The sequence below is a fragment of the Mauremys reevesii genome, linkage group 3, assembly GCF_016161935.1.
Source record: "Mauremys reevesii isolate NIE-2019 linkage group 3, ASM1616193v1, whole genome shotgun sequence".
Lineage (NCBI taxonomy): Eukaryota > Metazoa > Chordata > Testudines > Geoemydidae > Mauremys > Mauremys reevesii.
Genome location: NC_052625.1, coordinates 82,685,463 through 82,702,833, shown reverse-complemented (window position 1 = coordinate 82,702,833; position 17,371 = coordinate 82,685,463). Strand labels below are relative to the sequence as shown.

At 42.8% G+C, this 17,371-nt stretch overlaps 2 protein-coding genes across 10 annotated transcripts in view; one reads left to right on the top strand and one right to left on the bottom strand.

Moving 5' to 3' along the window:
• The window catches only part of CAPN9 (calpain 9), a 75,858-nt gene extending 60,843 nt beyond the window's left edge, over positions 1-15,015 (bottom strand). For 4 of the 8 annotated variants that reach the window (XR_005596151.1, XM_039530207.1, XM_039530213.1 and 1 more), the window contains exons 1-2: positions 14,714-15,015; positions 9,294-9,499 (exon numbers count right to left, since the gene is read on the bottom strand). The gene's annotated coding sequence lies outside the window, so the exon portion shown is untranslated. Of the gene's footprint in view, positions 1-7,082; positions 8,683-9,293; positions 9,500-14,713 lie in introns of those variants that run through there. The other 4 variants (XM_039530208.1, XM_039530209.1, XM_039530212.1 and 1 more) reach the window with 4 other exon arrangements.
• Positions 1,108-16,665, top strand: AGT (angiotensinogen). Of its 2 annotated transcripts, none has more exons than XM_039530216.1 (5): positions 1,108-1,213; positions 6,028-6,844; positions 13,027-13,294; positions 14,050-14,194; positions 16,064-16,665. In XM_039530216.1, the coding sequence occupies exons 2-5, from the start codon at positions 6,052-6,054 to the stop codon at positions 16,250-16,252; spliced, it is 1,395 nt and encodes a 464-aa protein (XP_039386150.1). In that variant the 5' UTR covers positions 1,108-1,213; positions 6,028-6,051; the 3' UTR covers positions 16,253-16,665. The 2 variants fall into 2 exon arrangements, with proteins under 2 accessions (XP_039386150.1, XP_039386151.1); XM_039530217.1 differs by lacking the exon at positions 1,108-1,213 and adding an exon at positions 1,944-2,089.
• The last annotated feature ends 706 nt before the right edge of the window (positions 16,666-17,371 follow it).

The window sequence follows — 17,371 nt, the reverse complement described above, 5'->3', positions numbered from 1 at the left end:
TCTCCTTTTCCCCTGATTCTCCCTGCACATGCGCACCTAGACATCACTTTCCTTTCTGCAAACAAAGCAAATGAGACATGAATGGTTACAAGCATTCCTGGGAAACAAAAAGGCTCACAAATATTAAAGCAAATTAATTTTTGTGAGTAATTCAGTACAGCATTTGCACAGCTCTATTCAAGGTGCATCCTATTCTTTAAAGAAAAGAAAAGAGAAGAAGAGAGAAAGAGAAAGAAAGACAATGATGACAAGCCCCCAAATCCAGTAGAATTCTACCACCTCTCTCTCTGGATATCTTAAATGAAAGATGGTAAAGAGATTATTTTTTTAAGCCAAAAGGTCTATCTTTAGGCCTGTATTGATTTCCAAAACCTGTACAGTGGAAGCTCTTATAACAAAGCTTCTTATTCACAGAACAAAGCAGAGGTTCATTACACTCAAACTTGTTATTAGCATATTGCTATGCACTGAAAAAAAGTTTAACACAGTCACTCTGCTTCATTATAAAGAGAGTTTCACTACATCTGGGTTAACTATACATTATTTACATTTATTTCTGCGTAAAGGGAAAGTGCTTGAATTTCCCTCAGTCCTACCCAGAACGTTCCTCCTCATCCCAGACACTTATTCAGAGGGCAGACTGTCCTTAGCAAAGGAGTAGCCTACATCCTCTGTCTGATCAGCAGATACAAGTGCCTGGACTAAAATGTCTTTGCAGTCTCTGTATCTAATATTTACTTTTCAGCTAGCTGTCAGGTTAATGTCTCTCTGTTAGGGTTAACATTTATGAAGAGTATTTGATAACATTTGCACACTGAGATTGGTCCATCTGACAGCAACGATTCCATGTTGGCACGGCAGGGCAGTAAGAATACCTGGCAAGGACTGATTTAATTTCAATATTGCCAAAGAGATGAGAAAGTAGGACACAGTGGAAATAATGGCTGTGAAGCTGATGAAATCAGCTCTTCAGCCACTGTTTGCTCTTCTTCACTGAAGGAGGCAATGAGGATTAATAACCAATGGAAAAACACAGCAATAAATCCCAGAACATTTTGACCAGAAATCAGATAAGAGGGGAAAGCTAATGTGTAACCTGGATTAGGCAATGGTGGGAATAATATAGGAAGCAAATCATCATCTTGAAATCAGACCCAAAGCATGGGAAACCAGACTGGGATCCTCTGCACTGACTTGTGACCAGGTTTGAGAGGTGTGTGCTTTCTGTGTACCCTTCACGTGGCTGTCGCCAGGTGGGATTAATTGGGAAACAGGCCTAGCCCTTTGTCTGTGTGTGTACAACCAGTGTCTTAGGGAGGGGAAAGCAAACAGCTTCCTAGAGTTCCTAATGGCTGCACAGGTTGCAGTCAGAGTTCTGCCTGAGGTGGAATTCTGCCACCTCTATCTCTGGAGTCTATATTGCTGGATGGCCTAAAATGGAAGATGGGAAAGAGATTCTTTTATTCTGAAAGCCCAGGTTCTAGCACTAGGCCTGTATTAATCTCCAGAACCATGGCGACCCTACTCTAGTGCAGATAAAACCTGACAAAGGGCTCCCATCTAATTATTAGAAGAATGCCTTTACAGGCTAGCTTTAAAAATGGTTTAAAAAGTCACACCGTAGCGGTGTTACTCTAGGAACAAATTTGGTCCTAAATGTAGCAATGTATCTGTAGTCAGCAGGGAAGGGAAAGGGGTGAAAGGTTACAAGAACATGAGCTGGCTTTTTATCTGGCATTACTATGGGCCCATAAGCATAACAGAAAGTCACAGGCCAGGCCAGTGAACGTATAACAGAAGACTGTGCTATGCTTGGTTAAAGGTTGTGTATTGATCTGTAAACCCGCCAATAGGTCTAGTGTTCAGCCACGCTCATGTTTCATCTGGTCCCATCTGGTCTGATCTAGCCTCCACTCACCCCTCCACTTGGTGATGCAATGTAGCTTTGTGGAACAGCACTGCAGACAGCACTGGAAAGGGTCTTCCCTTTCAAAAAGGCATAAATGTGCCAGCAGTCATGGTAGAGTGCTTCAGATACAGCAGGTGCTGAGAGGAGCCGGGTTTGCGGAAGATACCCTAAGAGGGCAAGGTGAGACTAAGGACAATGGCTAGCAAACCTGTTGATTGAATAGATGGTTTTGCTTTGAATATTAATTTTTAAATGACTTTTTAGCACTGGTGAAAGGGTCTGGACTGGCATCCCCAGAGAGTGAAATCTCCTCTTTCAGATACAGGCACAGCCTCAGTGCTTATCTGGAAGAAGTAATGCTAAGGATCTGGCTGCACTAGGAAACTGTCCTGCTGGTAACAAGGGTGGCCAGCAAAGCGGCTATGACAAACTGGGAGAATGTCTGTACTGTTTTTTATGAATATTGAGTGTGACCATCTCCCTGTTCAGTTTGGGACAGTTACCTGCCTGAATGCAGAGTTAAAATCAAAGAAGCAGCAAAGAATCCTGTGGCACCTTATAGACTAACAGACGTTTTGGAGCATGAGCTTTCGTGGGTGAATACCCACTTCGTCGGATGCAAGTGGGTATTCACCCACGAAAGCTCATGCTCCAAAACGTCTGTTAGTCTATAAGGTGCCACAGGATTCTTTGCTGCTTTTACAGACCCAGACTAACACGGCTGCCCCTCTGATACTTAAAATCAAAGGAGGCTGTAAAGGGGGGTGGGTAAGAAACCCAGGAAATGTGAAACAGCCCCACAGACAAGACAGCCGCTCAGGGTATGTCTACTCAGTAAGTGAACACTCACGGCTAGCCCGGGTCAGCTGCCTTGGGTTTTGGTTGCAGGGCTGTAAAATTGCTGTGTAGACATCCAGGCTCAGGCTGGAGCCTGGGCCCTGGGATCCTGCCCCCTCACAGGGTCTCAGAGCCCCAGCTCCAGCTTGACCCCAAATGTCTACACAAGAATTTTACTGTCCCTGAACCCCATGAACCTGAGTCAGCTGACTGGGACCAGCTGTGGCTGTGCTGAGGGGCTTTTATTCCAGTGTGGCCGTACCCTCAAGTATGCAGCTTCAAAGAATTTAAGGTAACAATAGCTGGCTCCATTCAGGGTAAATTGGGGTAACTTCCCCAAGGCTAAGCCTGGATCAAAGGAGACAAAAAATCCTGAAAGGTATTAGAAAACAGAGGGGGTTTTGGATGAGTGAGAGAGGCTGGCTGGCCAGGATGTGCCAGTGAAAAGGCTGACAGAGCAAAGGCTGCAAGCAGCATAGGCTGCTCTCCCGAGTCAGAGCCATCTAAGCTACAGATAAAGAGAGAGGTTCAGCTGAGGTAAGGGCATATATGTCAGGCCTCTATGTTGGTTTAAACCTACTTCTTTAAGAGCTGTGTACCTTTGGGGCAAAATAAATCAGGCTTTGTTTTGAAGAAGTTGTTTCTCTCTCACTGTAAGCACATGTTGGCTCAGGCTCCCAATGAGATACCCTGGCAGGGTCCAAGGACAGCTGGACCTAGAATTAGACATGATTAGTACCAGGGCCTATAACTCAGGCCCTGTTCTGAGAATGGATGAATTGCAGAATTCCAGACCAGGAGAAGCTTGCCGTGTGTGGGGGGGATGCACCTGGAAAGACGCCGAGAAGGGACACAGTACAGCTAGCCTGGTAATCACATGCCCCAAGGCAGAAGACAATTTCACTGCTAGTGTAGATGGGACAAAATCGTTTTCACCATGGGAAAGGATTCTTAAAACTTGGTTTCTAATGGGCTAAAGTCCTATTAGAGATAAGGACTAGGGATGGAATTGCAGTGCCCTTTAATTCTTGGCCTTTCTGTTGCACTTGCCTACTGATCACCTGGGAAATGCTAAGGAGACAATCTGGCTGGAAATACATTCAGCACTGCTGAAGGAGTAGCTATGCCTTTTATGAGAAGAGGAGCAGAAAAGCATCTTACGCAGGAAAGCATCTTGCTCAGTTTAGTTGCAAGCAGTCTGCTATAATTTACTAAATAATCCCAACATAAATTTGATGCCTTAGAGATTTAGCTGCGTCTTGATCGAAACTCTGGGATGGGAAGTTTGCTTTGAGCACCACCAATGGATTTAAGCCAAAAGCTGCTGCTGAAGGAAGGAAGGAAATGTTGTAGTGCTGAAGGCCATGACTGGACTAATAAAGGAGGTAGTATGCTAGCTAAATAGGGAGAAAGAATAGATCTGTAGTTTAGGCATAGAACTGGGAGTCCATAAAGCTGGGTTCTAGTCTAGTCCTCTTCCCCAGACTTGTGTGACCTTGAACAAGTCCCTTAGGGCCTGATTTTCACTAAGTAGGCAGGCGTGCAAATTTCCAGCTACTCTATTGTGCATGAGCAAATCCCCAGCTTGCACTCATGTGGCTAGAGAGGTGTACACAACTGGGGATTTAAATGTACATGTTAGTGTGCAGGCAGACCTGATAGTGCATCTGTCTAATGGTGTGAATTTTAGTTCATAGTTAACTTCTCTGTGCCTCAATCTTCCCATTTGTAAAATACGGTAATGCCTCAGCATTACTAACTGTAAAGCACTTTGAGATCCTCAGCTGTAGTGCCTTCCATCTGGACAACGGGGTATCATAAATCATGCCGTGAATGTGCCTGCCACCCAGAGAATGTATTCAGATCACACCACCACCAATCAGTGTAAACAATGAGCACCAAGAAGGAAGGTGGTGAAAAGGAACACAGCCCATTGCAGACAATGTTGCTAGGGCACTTCTCAGCAGGCTCAGTCAGACTGCCAGATTCCCAGCAGCTGCCAGTCAGACCTTCTACAACTACCAAAGAGCAGAGCTGAAAACTGAGCCTGTTTTCTCATCTTGCATCATTCATGAGTCCTGCAGAGCCAGGAAAGGGCTAGAAGAGGGACCCAATTCTGATACCCTTGCTCACATTAAGTTGTATTATACCCCATAAGTGGTTCTACTCAAATCAGCAGAACCACTTATGGAGTAAGGCACTGCTCATTGTGATGAAAGGTGTCAGAATCTGGCACTAAATAAACACATTTTGAAGTACGATGGATGTTACTATCTTGCAAATTCACAAATTAAGACACCTTTTAATATGAAACATGCAGGTTTCCAATCCACGGCTTCAAATTTAAAGACGACGCTCCAAAAATTCAGAAACAGGCAAAATTTGGTATATCAGTAAAGATCATTAGAATATACAAAAAGTGTAAGAACACATCAGTATTGGGTAGGCATGTGTCTCTCTCTCTCTTCATGGATACGCTCAGAAATCCAGAGTGAACTCACACAGTGAAATAGGATTTCTAGTGAAGTAAAATGAGAGTCGAAAATTGTCTCAGTACAAGATGGAAATTGCTAATCCAGCATAGCAAAACGTTGTTCATGACTTCTAGAACAGCAATTGTTACAGGGAAGTAATGTGGAAAAAAATATCCCAATATCTGCTAATGCTGAAGTTTCCGTGGAAGGAGGGAGAGAGGGAGAGAGAGAGAACACAACCCACATGTGAGAATTACTGACTGTTTTTACTGCATTTTGAAAATAAGTGCTAAGTACTATGATGATTAGATACACAGAGGAGTGTTGGTGGGGTGGGGGGAAGCAGGGTGGGAGTTCGGAGACCTGGCTTCAATTCCCTGCTCTGCCACAGGCTTCCTGTATAAGCTTGGGCAAGTCACAATCTCTCTGTGCCTCAGTTGTCCATCTGTGAAACGGGGTTAATAGCACTTCCTTACCTCACAGGGCTGTTGTGAAGATATGCCCATTGAAATGAGAGGCACTCAGATGCTACATGCCTGGGGGCTATACGAATACCAGTGACACACACTGGGGGTGGGATCTTCAAGAGCACCCAGCATTTGCTCCCATTGAGCTCAATGGATATGTTACCATTGTTTTCAGTCAGAGTTAGGCCAATACTAAACCCTTCTGAAAACTCCCACCAGTCTGATTTCCTGACCTGTGAGGAAAAGCAATATTAACATCTCACACTGCCCGTGAGAGGAACAAAGTAAACGGCATGTTAATTAGCTAACCCTCCCCCCCACATTCTTTTTTTTTAAACAGACTTTGCTGAAATTGTTCTTCAACATGAATCCAGCAGTGAGCCTCCTGTGTTTCTTCCTGTGCCTGAGCCCCATAGTGTGTGACCGGGTCTACGTCCACCCCTTCCATTTGTTTTCCTATAACAAAAGCAGCTGCGAGGAGCTGGACAACTTGACACAGGAGGAGAAAATGTTTGTCCCCATTTCCATTGAGTCCCAAACCATCCCTGCCTACGAAGAGAACCTGAAAGACAAAACCAAGCTGGGAACACAAAGCTTGGATACCAAGCGTGACCAAAGGCTGAGCTACTTGAAAGACCTAGTGCATGTTCTTGGTATGCGCTTCTACGGCGCGCTGAAGGAAACGCTGAAGGGTGAAAACATTCTCCTGTCACCTACCAATCTCTACAGGTCTTTGTTGTCGTTCTACTTAGGGGCCTCTGAACAGACGGCAGCTGATTTACAGAACTTCTTGGGATTCGTTCCCCCCTCCGGTGACCCAGACTGCACCTCCAAAGTGGATGGACACAAAGTCCTTTTGACCCTGAGGACCATGGATGACCTGCTCCTCTCAAGCGGAGCCGAAGATCCGCTTTTTACCAAGCTTTCCTGCCTCTTCTCTGCTCCCAGTGTGCGTTTATCCGAATCACTCATGCACAGCCTGGCCCCTTCTGCCGATTATTTCTATGCCCGAGCTGTTGACTTTACGAACCCAAGTCAGGCAGCAGAATTAATCGAAAGCTTTGTGAAGGGCAAAGATGTCAGCAGAACCCAGAATGTACTGACAAATATAGACCCTTCTACCACCCTGCTGTTTGTGACTTACATTCAGTTTAAAGGTAAGAACAACGAGCATGAATTTCAATGGCAATCTCAGGGGGGCAGCTAATGACCTCAGATTTATCTGTTTCTGCAATCCAGCACATTTTGTACCTCGCAGCTCTACCACCTTGGGCTTTGCTTTCTTAGGTTAAGCAGGATCAGGCCTGATCAGCAGCTAGATGACCTCAGCTGAAACCCTAGAGTGCTGCAAGATGTGGCCTTAGTATTGCACTTAATAAATAATAATAGCTGTACTGTTTGTATTGTTGGTAGAGCAAGTTCCTCTTTGTGCTCGGCGCTGGACAAAAAACAGTCACTCTCCCCCAAAGAGCTTATGGTCTAAATAGACAAGGCAAAGGGTGGGGAAAAGGAGGTATTACAATCCCCCTGTTACAGATGTGAAACTGCATTTAAAGTAAGTGACTTGCCCAGAGTAACACAGGAAGTCTGTCTCAGAAACTGAGCCCAGATCTCCCAAGTCCCACTCCCGTGCCTTAACCACAAGGTCATCCTTCTCCCCTGGTGCATATGCCATCAGTGCCCCATCTACAGACAGACCGTGTCAGGCAACATTTGTCAGCCAGCCACAGAGTCATTGCCATGCGTAATGAGGACTGAGGGAAGAATGGAGGGAGATTTCCTCTGACCAGTTGTGTAGAGATCCATAGGTTTGGGTCCCCGGCCTATGAAACAGACCAATCATACCCACCGCCTGCCTGTTCTGCTCTCTGCGGTCCCCAGGCGGGGCAAAGATGCTACATCAGAAACCTCCCTGAGTACTGCCAAAGTCCTAAAGTAATGGTTCCACTCCTGCACATTGCACACAGCACAGGTGGAAAGGGCTCCTGGTCCCCAAAAATGCCAGCGTATTTTTCAGAAGAGGAGTTTCACAAGAATAGGAGAACTCAACCTGATGCTCTGGCCAATTCCAACCAGGATAGTTCCTTTCTGCTTACCTAGAACTCCCCCTGTAGCTCCAGTTGGATAGTTAGCCTCCACATTCCCTTCTAAAATACGGGGCTGCTACTGGCACACAGGAGCTGCCATAGTTCATCCAAGAGGTGGCTGCTCTTCAGGGGTGGATGAGCAATGGCTATGCCTACAGTCTGTTAAGGCACGCTGGGATCCTTGAAATTGAACGCCTCCACTTCCATACAGCCTCTCTCATGAGAGTCATGCACTACTACTGGGACCACAGTCAGGAACCAAAGAATATTAATATTTAATAAAATGATTATATTGCAGTCACTTTGGTGCTAGTCTCCTTTAATAGGCTTTTCAAAATGGGCTCGGGGCTGGGCTACTCTGCTCCTGTTGCAGTCGATTGGAGTTTGACCAGGGCTTTCAATGGGAGCAGAGTTAGCTCAGTGCTGAGTGCTTTGGAAAACCTCATCCTAAGTCTTTGTTAAAGGGTGGAGGGCACATTTTAACATTGGGTCAGTGATACCAAGGGGTCAAGTGGCTGCGACCACCAACTGTAATGACGAGAACTCTATTGTCAAATACGTTGCACAATGTATTAATGGCCAAAAGAGACCAGGGAGGAATTGTGGGCTAGTGACTAAGCTAGAGCCCTAGGAGTTAGAAGAACTGGGTCCCGTTCCTGGATGTGCCACTGTCACCTTTTGTGACCTTGGATGAGTCACTTAAGCCATGTGGGTAAAATTTTCAAAAAACCCTCAGTGACAGCAGCTTAAGTCCCCCTTTCAAAAGTGCCAAAATTCCAACTGACATTCAATGACACTTAGACGGCTCATGGAGCTTGGGTGCTTTTTGTGCCTCAGTTTCCCCACCTGTAAGCTGGAGATCAGACTTCCTTATCTCTCGTGGGTGTGATGAGCTTCAATTTTTTTAGTGCTAGGGCTTGTCTACACATGAAATGCTACAATGGTACAGCTGCACCACTGTAGCACTTCAGTGTAGACCAGGGATTCTCAAACTGGGGGTCAGGACCCCTCAGGAGGTCACAAGGTTATTACATGGTGGGTTGCGAGCTGTCAGCCTCCACCCCAAACCCTGCTTTGCCTCCAGCATTTATAATGGTGTTAAATATATAAAAAAAGTGTTTTAATGTATAAGGTGGGGTCGCACACAGAGGCTTGCTATGTGAAAGGGGTCACCAGTACGCCAATGGGAGGGGTTCTCATGTCAGCATAGGTAATCTACCTCCTTAAGAGGCAGTAGCCAGGTGGACAGAAGAATTAGACCTAGCGCTCTCTACAGCAGGGCCTAGGTAAATTTAACTATGTTGCTTAGGGGTGTGGATTTTTCACACTCCTGAGGAACGTAGCTGGGTCGACCTAACTTTTTAGGATAAACCAGGCCTCAGTAAACTAATCTGAGATCCTCAGATGAAAGGCGCTGGCTCTTCGAGGCAGTAAGCGTATCTTCAGACTGGTCTATAAGGTGCTTAGCTCAGTGTTGGTGCTGTAGAAATAACAGGTATTATTATGAGATGAATCTTACCTTTTAACTTTGCTGTGAGTGGGTAGCATTTTCTATAACAAAGCTATTTCTTTGGATCGCCTTCCCCTGTGTTTGAAACTCACTGTTTGATTTAGGAATGTATGTGTGTCACGGCTCTCTGCTTCACCAGTCTAGCTCTCTTTCGTCTGCTCTCTTAGGAGGAGGATGCACACACACACACACGTGCCACAGACTCCACATGGGGGCTGGAGAAAAGCAGTTCAGACATGGGGGAATTAGAAAATAACCATTGCTGCAGCCCATCCCTACAGTTCAGCAGATCTTGCTTGGTTCTTCTGTTTACTGAAGAGCAGCCATGTTAGCTTACACTTCCAAGCTTCACATTTTCTCCCAGTAAATGCAGGAAAGGAAAATATATCAAATTCTTCTAGGCTATATTACATGTGATCATAAGATATTACCCATAGCCATAGGACTGTCTAGGTGGTAGTGATCCAATTAGAAACCAAGGTTTCACTATTCTAGACCCCCAAGTTGTAACACACTTATATATAGCGATTTTAAATAACGACTGAGCCCCTCTCCACACTACAGAATGTATTGTGGTACAACCACCATGTTCATAAAGGGACTGTCAAGCATAGTACAGCCACAACAAAAGGCAACAAGAACCATTTTTGAAATTCCTTGCAGGCCACGCTTGATTAAACACACAATTTATTGGGATGGGGTGGGGTGGTTAGAAAATGTTTTTCAAAGTTGCAAAAATAAATAATTAAAAATCAACGTGAGAAGCTGGATCCTACAACAGCACAGTCAGATGGTAGGGCTGGGTGAAAATTTTCCACATCCAGACTGTTTTTCAGTGGAACATTTTCCACAGAAAGTCTACGTTTTCTGCAAACCACAGACACTTAATTGAAAACCCCAAAACATTGGTTTTCAATGGAAAATGCTTGTTTTTTTGACAAAAGGTCAACGTTTTCCACAGAATTGAAAGCCATTTTCTGACCTGCTCTACTAGGTGGGTGCAAAAATTGTGTTACTAAGTATGGGAAATATTACTTGAAGCATAGATGAACAACGGTTGTAGGGTGACCAGACAGCAAATGTGAAAAATCAGTACGGGGTTGGGGGGTAATAGGAACCTATATAAGAAAAAGACCCCAACATCGGGACTGTCCCTATAAGATTGGGACATCTGGTCACCCTAAACTGTGTGTGTGTGTCTGTGTGTGTGTGTCTGTGTGTCTCCAGAGTCCTCTCCTAGCTTGTCAGCCTGCAGTTTGAGCATGTTTCTGCTAGCCTCTATGCCTTTCTCCCTCCCTTCTCTTGTCCTTCTTGATATAGGCTGCTCTCCTTTGATAAAGCAGTGTAAAGGTTACACAAAGGCGGTGACTTGATACTAGTTGACTCTCAGTAAAAAAGCATTTCTTTCAGTTGTCCAGCTAAGATGATCTTTTCCTATTACACAGGCACTCGCTTCTTTCTTTCGTTTCCTATTATAAGAAAAAAGCACTTTAATATGACTAAATGTAAATGTAGAGAGAGAGGAACAGAGAACGTAGGCCATACTTACACAATGGGGGATTCTATCCTGGGAAGTATTCACCCTCCAAAAATATTGAAAATGAAATATTCACCCTCCAGAAATATTGAAAGCAATCACCAAGCTACTGAGACTTTGCCAGCCCATTTGTCACATCATTATATTCAGCAGGAGTAAGTGGGAAAGAACTTTTAATTAAATACACACAGTATTCATAAATTCCAAGGCCAGAATTGAACACTGTGATCATCTAGTCTGACCTCCTGTAGAGCATTGGCCATAGACCTTCCCCAAAATAATTCCTAAAGCTTATCTTTTAGACAAACATCCATCTTGATTTACAAAACAGTTGGCCAGATACTTAGCTGGGGAAATCTGTGTAGTCAATGGAACTGTGCAGATTTACAGTTCCTGAGGATCTGGCCCACCAAATGGTAATGAGGTTGACCCTGCACCCAAAGTCAATGGCAAAGCTCTCGGAGATGTCACTGTTGCTGATTTGTTTGCCAAACCAAGTACTTTTCACTAACAGCATTTAGCAAAATAACATATCACCAGCAAGTGAAGTTCCTCAACTGTGTTCAGGGTTCAGATTGCAGGTTTTGGGTTTGTGTTTAATAATCCCAGTGAGATTAGCTCTCTGATCAGAGTGAGGTGACTCAAAGTGAGAGTTATGTTTATTTAATAGGATCATAGGAACTGTGCTGGAGCAGACCCTATGTCCAGCTAATCCAGTGTCCTGGCTCTCACAGAGAGCAGCACTAGCTACCTAGGAAGAAGCAAAAAGAATCCCTACAGGAGGTAGCTGTGGGATAACCTGCCACTTCCCCCCCACCCCAGGAAAATTTTCTCCTAACCCAAAATAGTTAGAGGTTGGTTTATGGTATGGCCTGAAGTGTGAGGGTTCCGAAACTCCTTAAAAACATATTTACTTTTACAATGCTGGATATGATTGTTTTTCATATAAATATCCAATTTGGTTTTGAATACTGCTGTAGTCTTGGCCTCTAATATCATGTGGCAATGAGTTCCACAGGCTATTTTTTTACCATGTATGAAAAAAATATTTCCTTTTATCATTTTAAAGTTGCTTCCTTTTAATTTCAGTTTATGTCCCCTTATTCTTATATTATGAGAAGAGGTGAATACCTGTGGACAATATACCTTCTCTACCCTTCATTATTATGTATACTTCTTTCATGTATCTTCTTGTCCATTTCTTCTTTAAGGTGAGGTAATATTGTGCATAATACTTTTCTCATGCAAGCGTGTTTCAGAGGCAAGAATTTCTGTACTGTAATGTACTTAGTGTGTACATTACATGTGCTCACAGCAGCCTCATTTTCCATATTTATTATTCATAACATATTTGACACTAAAAATATTGATACATCTAGGCTTGGAAGGACTATATTATTGGTAAATGTCAAGTTCACCGTGCACTCACAAACTGATGAAAAAACTGTTTAATAAATTATAAAAATTTACAGGTAGGCAAATTAAAAACATGCTGCTTGAGAACTGATTAGAATTTGATTTAAGGATATTTACTTTGTATATTTTGTCACAATGTTGAAAATTTGTGTTTTAATGGTTATAAAGCTGAAACTTTTTGAATCTCTACATCTACTGTCATTAAATTGTCTAACCACCACATAATTTTCTGCAACTATGAAAATTTAAATTTATAAAAATAAAAAAAATGCTTAAAATCATAATTTTGTGCAATTGTGAAAATTTACATAAATCAAAATAGAAAAAAATCTTTAAAATAAACTGGTATTATTCATCTAAAATTATTTAAAAAAATACAATCAAATTCAGCCATGCCTAAATATATCTATTTAATGATGAAGACTAGCTCTCAGGTTAAGACAAGTCCTACTTTCCAACAATATTATATCAATTTTTGAGTTTCTTTTTAATATTCATCAGATACAAAACATTTGAATACAACAATAGGATACTGTTGAATGACCATAGTAGTCCCAATAACAGTCTGATGGTTCTTTTACATATGGTGCCATAGGTACCTTAGCCTTTGCCTACCTGGGTGCATTCAGCAGCACAGCATGTACACTCACATAGTTAACATTAGGCATGTAATTCTCTTACACAATGTAACATTTGTATTCTCAAAAGAAAAAGTGACTCTTGTAATGATTAAATAGCGATAATACATAAATACATTGGACCTCCTCCCTTTCTCAATCTGGTTTTCAGCCAATGTGAAGAGAGCCTCCCAAGTGAAAGAGCTTCAGGAGTTCTGGACTGATTCAAGCACAAAGATCCTGGTACCTATGATGTCCGTAACTGGAACATTTCAGTACAAGAGGGACAACAGCAAGAATTTTTCCGTAATCAAAGTTCCTGTCAGTGAGAACGCTTTACTTGTACTGGTGCAGCCCATCAACAGCAATGACCTGAACCAGATAGAGTCAGAACTTTCCTTGCACCCATCTTCTACTTGGCTGCAAAATCTATCCCCAAGGTATATTTAAATGTACAAACAATCTCACATAAGAATATAGGGATTACTAAAACAGAACAAGCCAATGGCCCGTAGCTAGCCAGTTTCCTCTCCCTAACAGTGGCGAGATCCTTCCGAGGGCATAACAACCCTTCTGAAACACAACAATGCACCTGGTTGTGCAACACCGTTACACCAGGGGATGATCAGTTGTGTAGAAGCATGAGGAAAGCTAGCCCTTGTATTTATCCTAGCTCGTACAACTGTGTGTGTTCTCAAGTCACAACCTTTCACCCTTATTTTGTCCCCTCTTTTTATGTGTTGATAACCAGGATTCTGGGGTTAAATCCTGGCTCCATTGAAGTCAATTGGAGTTTGACTTCAGTGGGGCCAAGATTTTACCCCTGCTATTTTGCTTCTTCCCAAAAAAGCAAAAAACAAACAAAAGCCTTGCTAGAATTGGTAATACAGGCCCCATCAATGGGGCTACTCATGCATAAAGTTAAACACTTACCTAAATACTTTACTGGATCGGGGCCATATTTCATTATCACTCCACCCATAATAGTGGGCAAGTTACCCCTCAGAAACAGCACACACAGCTTCTATTGGTCTGTGACACTGAAAAGTGATTATTCTTGTATGCCTATATGCATAACACCTCTGTTTAGCCTCTACTGGTTTTAAAATCCAATGTCATTTTATGCCCCCCCCCCAATAGATATTGGTTGAATAATCATTTATACCTTTCTTTTTTTAAAATATATTTTCTACAGACATATTAAATTATCTTTGCCAGAGTTAACAATACAAAGCATGTATGACCTTCAGGAACTGCTCACGAACATGAATTTGTCTGCACTGCTGGGGAAGAAAGCAAATCTTACTAAAATAAGTGATGCCAATCTTACTGTTGGAAAGGTACAGTACACACCATCCATATTAAGAAACACCTTCACCCATGTATCTTGTCCACATGTATATAAATCAGCTAAAAATATAACACGACAAACAGCAAAGACAGTGGTGTGGTGGTGGGGAGGAAGGGCCATACTGAATGGCCATGAGCAACAAAGTAACTGCTCTGGGAACAACCCCCAGGCTGAAGTTTGTTTGCATAAACAGTTCAGACATCATTGCTACTACATGCATTAAAATAGCACCACAATCAAAAAGTCAGGTTTGAGGTCCTATTGCATAAGGCACTGTACAAAGATATAGGGAGACAGGGTCCCTGTCAATTATAAATAATGTAATAGAACTTCGTTTGTTTGTTTGTTTATGAGCAGGAGCATGCTTTGACAAAGGTATTCTGCTATGAATATTTCAGCAAGCTCAAACTGTAACCTCTGTAGCTGAGGGAGGGCTGTAGGTATTCAGCCATTCAGTGCCCTCCCTGAATATTCCAAAGCCCATGGGGCACAGGAGCTGCAACCTTACCTGAAACCTGCATCTGGAACATGGACACACTAGACCAGTATTTCTCAACCTTTTTGTGCTGGCAGCTCACTTTGGACTTAATTTTTTTTTTTTTGGATCCTCCCCTCCCTAAGCCTGAGCATGGACTGAAGCATATAACTTAGCTTTGTAGGGCCCTCTGTGGTGGGGTCAATTGCCCTGCTTGCCATCCCCTAATGCCAGTCCTGCACTTGCGACACCTCCCCAACCCGAACCCATTCCCCTTGTGTATTTGGTTGTCGTGGTAATAGAATCCTGTGTTGCTATGGCAACTGAGAGATTATTAGAGGATAGCCCAGCCAGTTTTGGCTGGTTGTTGGTTAGTTCTGTGTGTGGCAATAAATGGCTGCTCCAAGGTTTACAGCTCTCTGTGTCTCCAGTGATTGCTTCTTAAAACTGTTGCCCCCAAGGATACAACAGCTGCACTAGACTGTTAAGATGACAACCGTGCATCATATCGGAATGGTTATTTATTTTACCTTGTTTTTGTGTGTTCAGTTACTACAGACACACGCTGCTTTTCTATAGCACTATTCATATTCAAAGCACGGTACAATCATCAGCTAGTCCATCCATCAACGAATTTCCATATAATCAATGGCTGATTTAATGTGTTACTAATGAATCTTCTTTCAAACCTTTACAAGATTTATCCTTTGCAAGTTAATACCCAGGTAGATAACTCTGGAAATCAGGTAGGTCTCAGAAGCTGAGAGATGGGCACTGAGCAATGGAAGGAAAGCTTCTGAATGCTGGGGTAGGTTTTTGTTGCTCCAAAAGTGCCAGCCTGACTTTAATAAAAACTGCCCCTATCAGGAACTCTCTCTCACCCTGTTAATGGGCAATCAGCAGAAAGGAGTCAGCAGCTGGAATTTAAGTCAGAGGTAAAGAAATAAGTCTGTGCAGAAAACCAGTGCAATGAGGTTGTCAGGAAGTGAGAGACATTACCTATTTGAGGGCAGAGACCTAACCTTCAGCCCTGAGGGGGAAGACTAGGGAGGTGGTCTTGGAGACAGCATTTGTGACTTTACTCCTGATTTTTCTACCTAGATGGACTGATTAGGGTGAAATCTCACCCCATCAAAGTGAATAGGATTTCTATATTTAACCCATAGAATCAGGCTGTTTGCCAGTTGTCTAACTTCTTTTTTGGTGTGTGCGCTTTATTGGAACAAACACTTCAATTATCTATAAACTGCATTTTATGTGTTTACTGCTGATCTCCATGTCACTGGTTATTACAAATAAATGAAAATACTTCATAGGCTTTCATTTATCACTTCACTTTCATGCTCTGGTGACTCCAGATTCACTTGTATATTTGCTTTTCAGGTTATAAATAAGGCCCTTTTCAAACTGAAGAATGGAGTAGATCTATCAGAAGACCTCTTAGAAGAAAATGGAGGCTCGCTGCCACTGGAAGTAACACTGAACAAACCGTTCCTACTAGCAGTTTATGAGAAGAATTCAAAGGCAATGGTTTTAATTGGCAGAGTAACAAACCCACTGAACGTTTTTTAAAGCCAAGGGCTGCGGGGTGGGGCGGGGGGAGTGGAAAGAAGGGCAAAGCATCCCATCTAGTCCCCATTTCCCTCTTCTAGCTATGATCCTGTTGAGCAGCTGGAGTTAGCTTTGAAATGAAGCAGATGGTATTTCAAATACAACTTTTAAAAGATAAAATTCTAGAGATAATTGTGTATTTCCCCCCAAATTAGTCATCCACTGAGAGGGAGGAAAATCTTTTGTCTGTCTGTTGGGAACATGATGATTCCAGTGTGAAGTTTGACTGCCTAATGTAACTGGTGTGTTATTGCAGAGAAATATAAAGAAGGGGGTATCTTCAGCTCTTTTATACATTTGAAAAGTTGGGTGGTTGTGTGGGAGCAGCACAGATTGTATTACAGAAGTAGTATTAAAACAATACCTTGTGAGCATGCTTTTTGGATGTTTCTCTCCCCCGCTACCTCTCCATCCGAATGGAAAATAATATGTATTTCCTAACTGTATTGGGAAGCTAAAATAAGGTTGGTTTGCACTGATGAACTGAAAGAGCAATGTTATTATACACCTCTTTGGAAAGCCTTATTTTTCCACTAGAAAAGTTCGGATTTTTTTAAAACCACCAATCATTATTTAGACATCTACACTGAGAGCCATTTATTATATACATTTATGATGACCTTAAGAAACTATTGTACTACTATTTAGGGCCCAGCTCTGTAATTCTTAACTCTCATCGAGTACAGTAATTCTAGCTCAAGCATGTAGTCCCATTGGAAGTAATTTGGACTTGTGACATGAGTAAGTGCCACTACATATGAGTCAAGGTTGCAGAACCAAGCTCTTAGGGCCCAATCAGTCAAGGCGCTGAAGTCAATAGATTCCCTGTTGGGAATGGGAGTTTAATCAGGCCCTTAGATTGTAAATTTGTAGAGGTAGGGGCCTTGGATGAAATCCTGGACCTACTGAAGTGAATGGGAGTTTTGCCATTGATTTCAAAGGAGCCAGGATTTCACCCCTTGTCTGACAACCTGTCTGTAAAGCACACAACACACTGTCGGCACTCTACAAATAGTGCTAAAATGCTCCAGAATGCAACCTTTTACACATCCTAATGGACAAGAGTAACTAATACAGCCA

Excerpts from the sequence above, each read along its gene's own strand:
- AGT (XM_039530216.1), top strand. The coding sequence starts at position 6,052 with ATGAATCCAGCAGTGAGCCTCCTGTGTTTCTTCCTGTGCCTGAGCCCC. Across the intron at positions 13,295-14,049 it reads CTGCAAAATCTATCCCCAAG|ACATATTAAATTATCTTTGC; the intron begins GTATATTTAAAT and ends TATTTTCTACAG. Across the intron at positions 14,195-16,063 it reads CCAATCTTACTGTTGGAAAG|GTTATAAATAAGGCCCTTTT; the intron begins GTACAGTACACA and ends TTTGCTTTTCAG.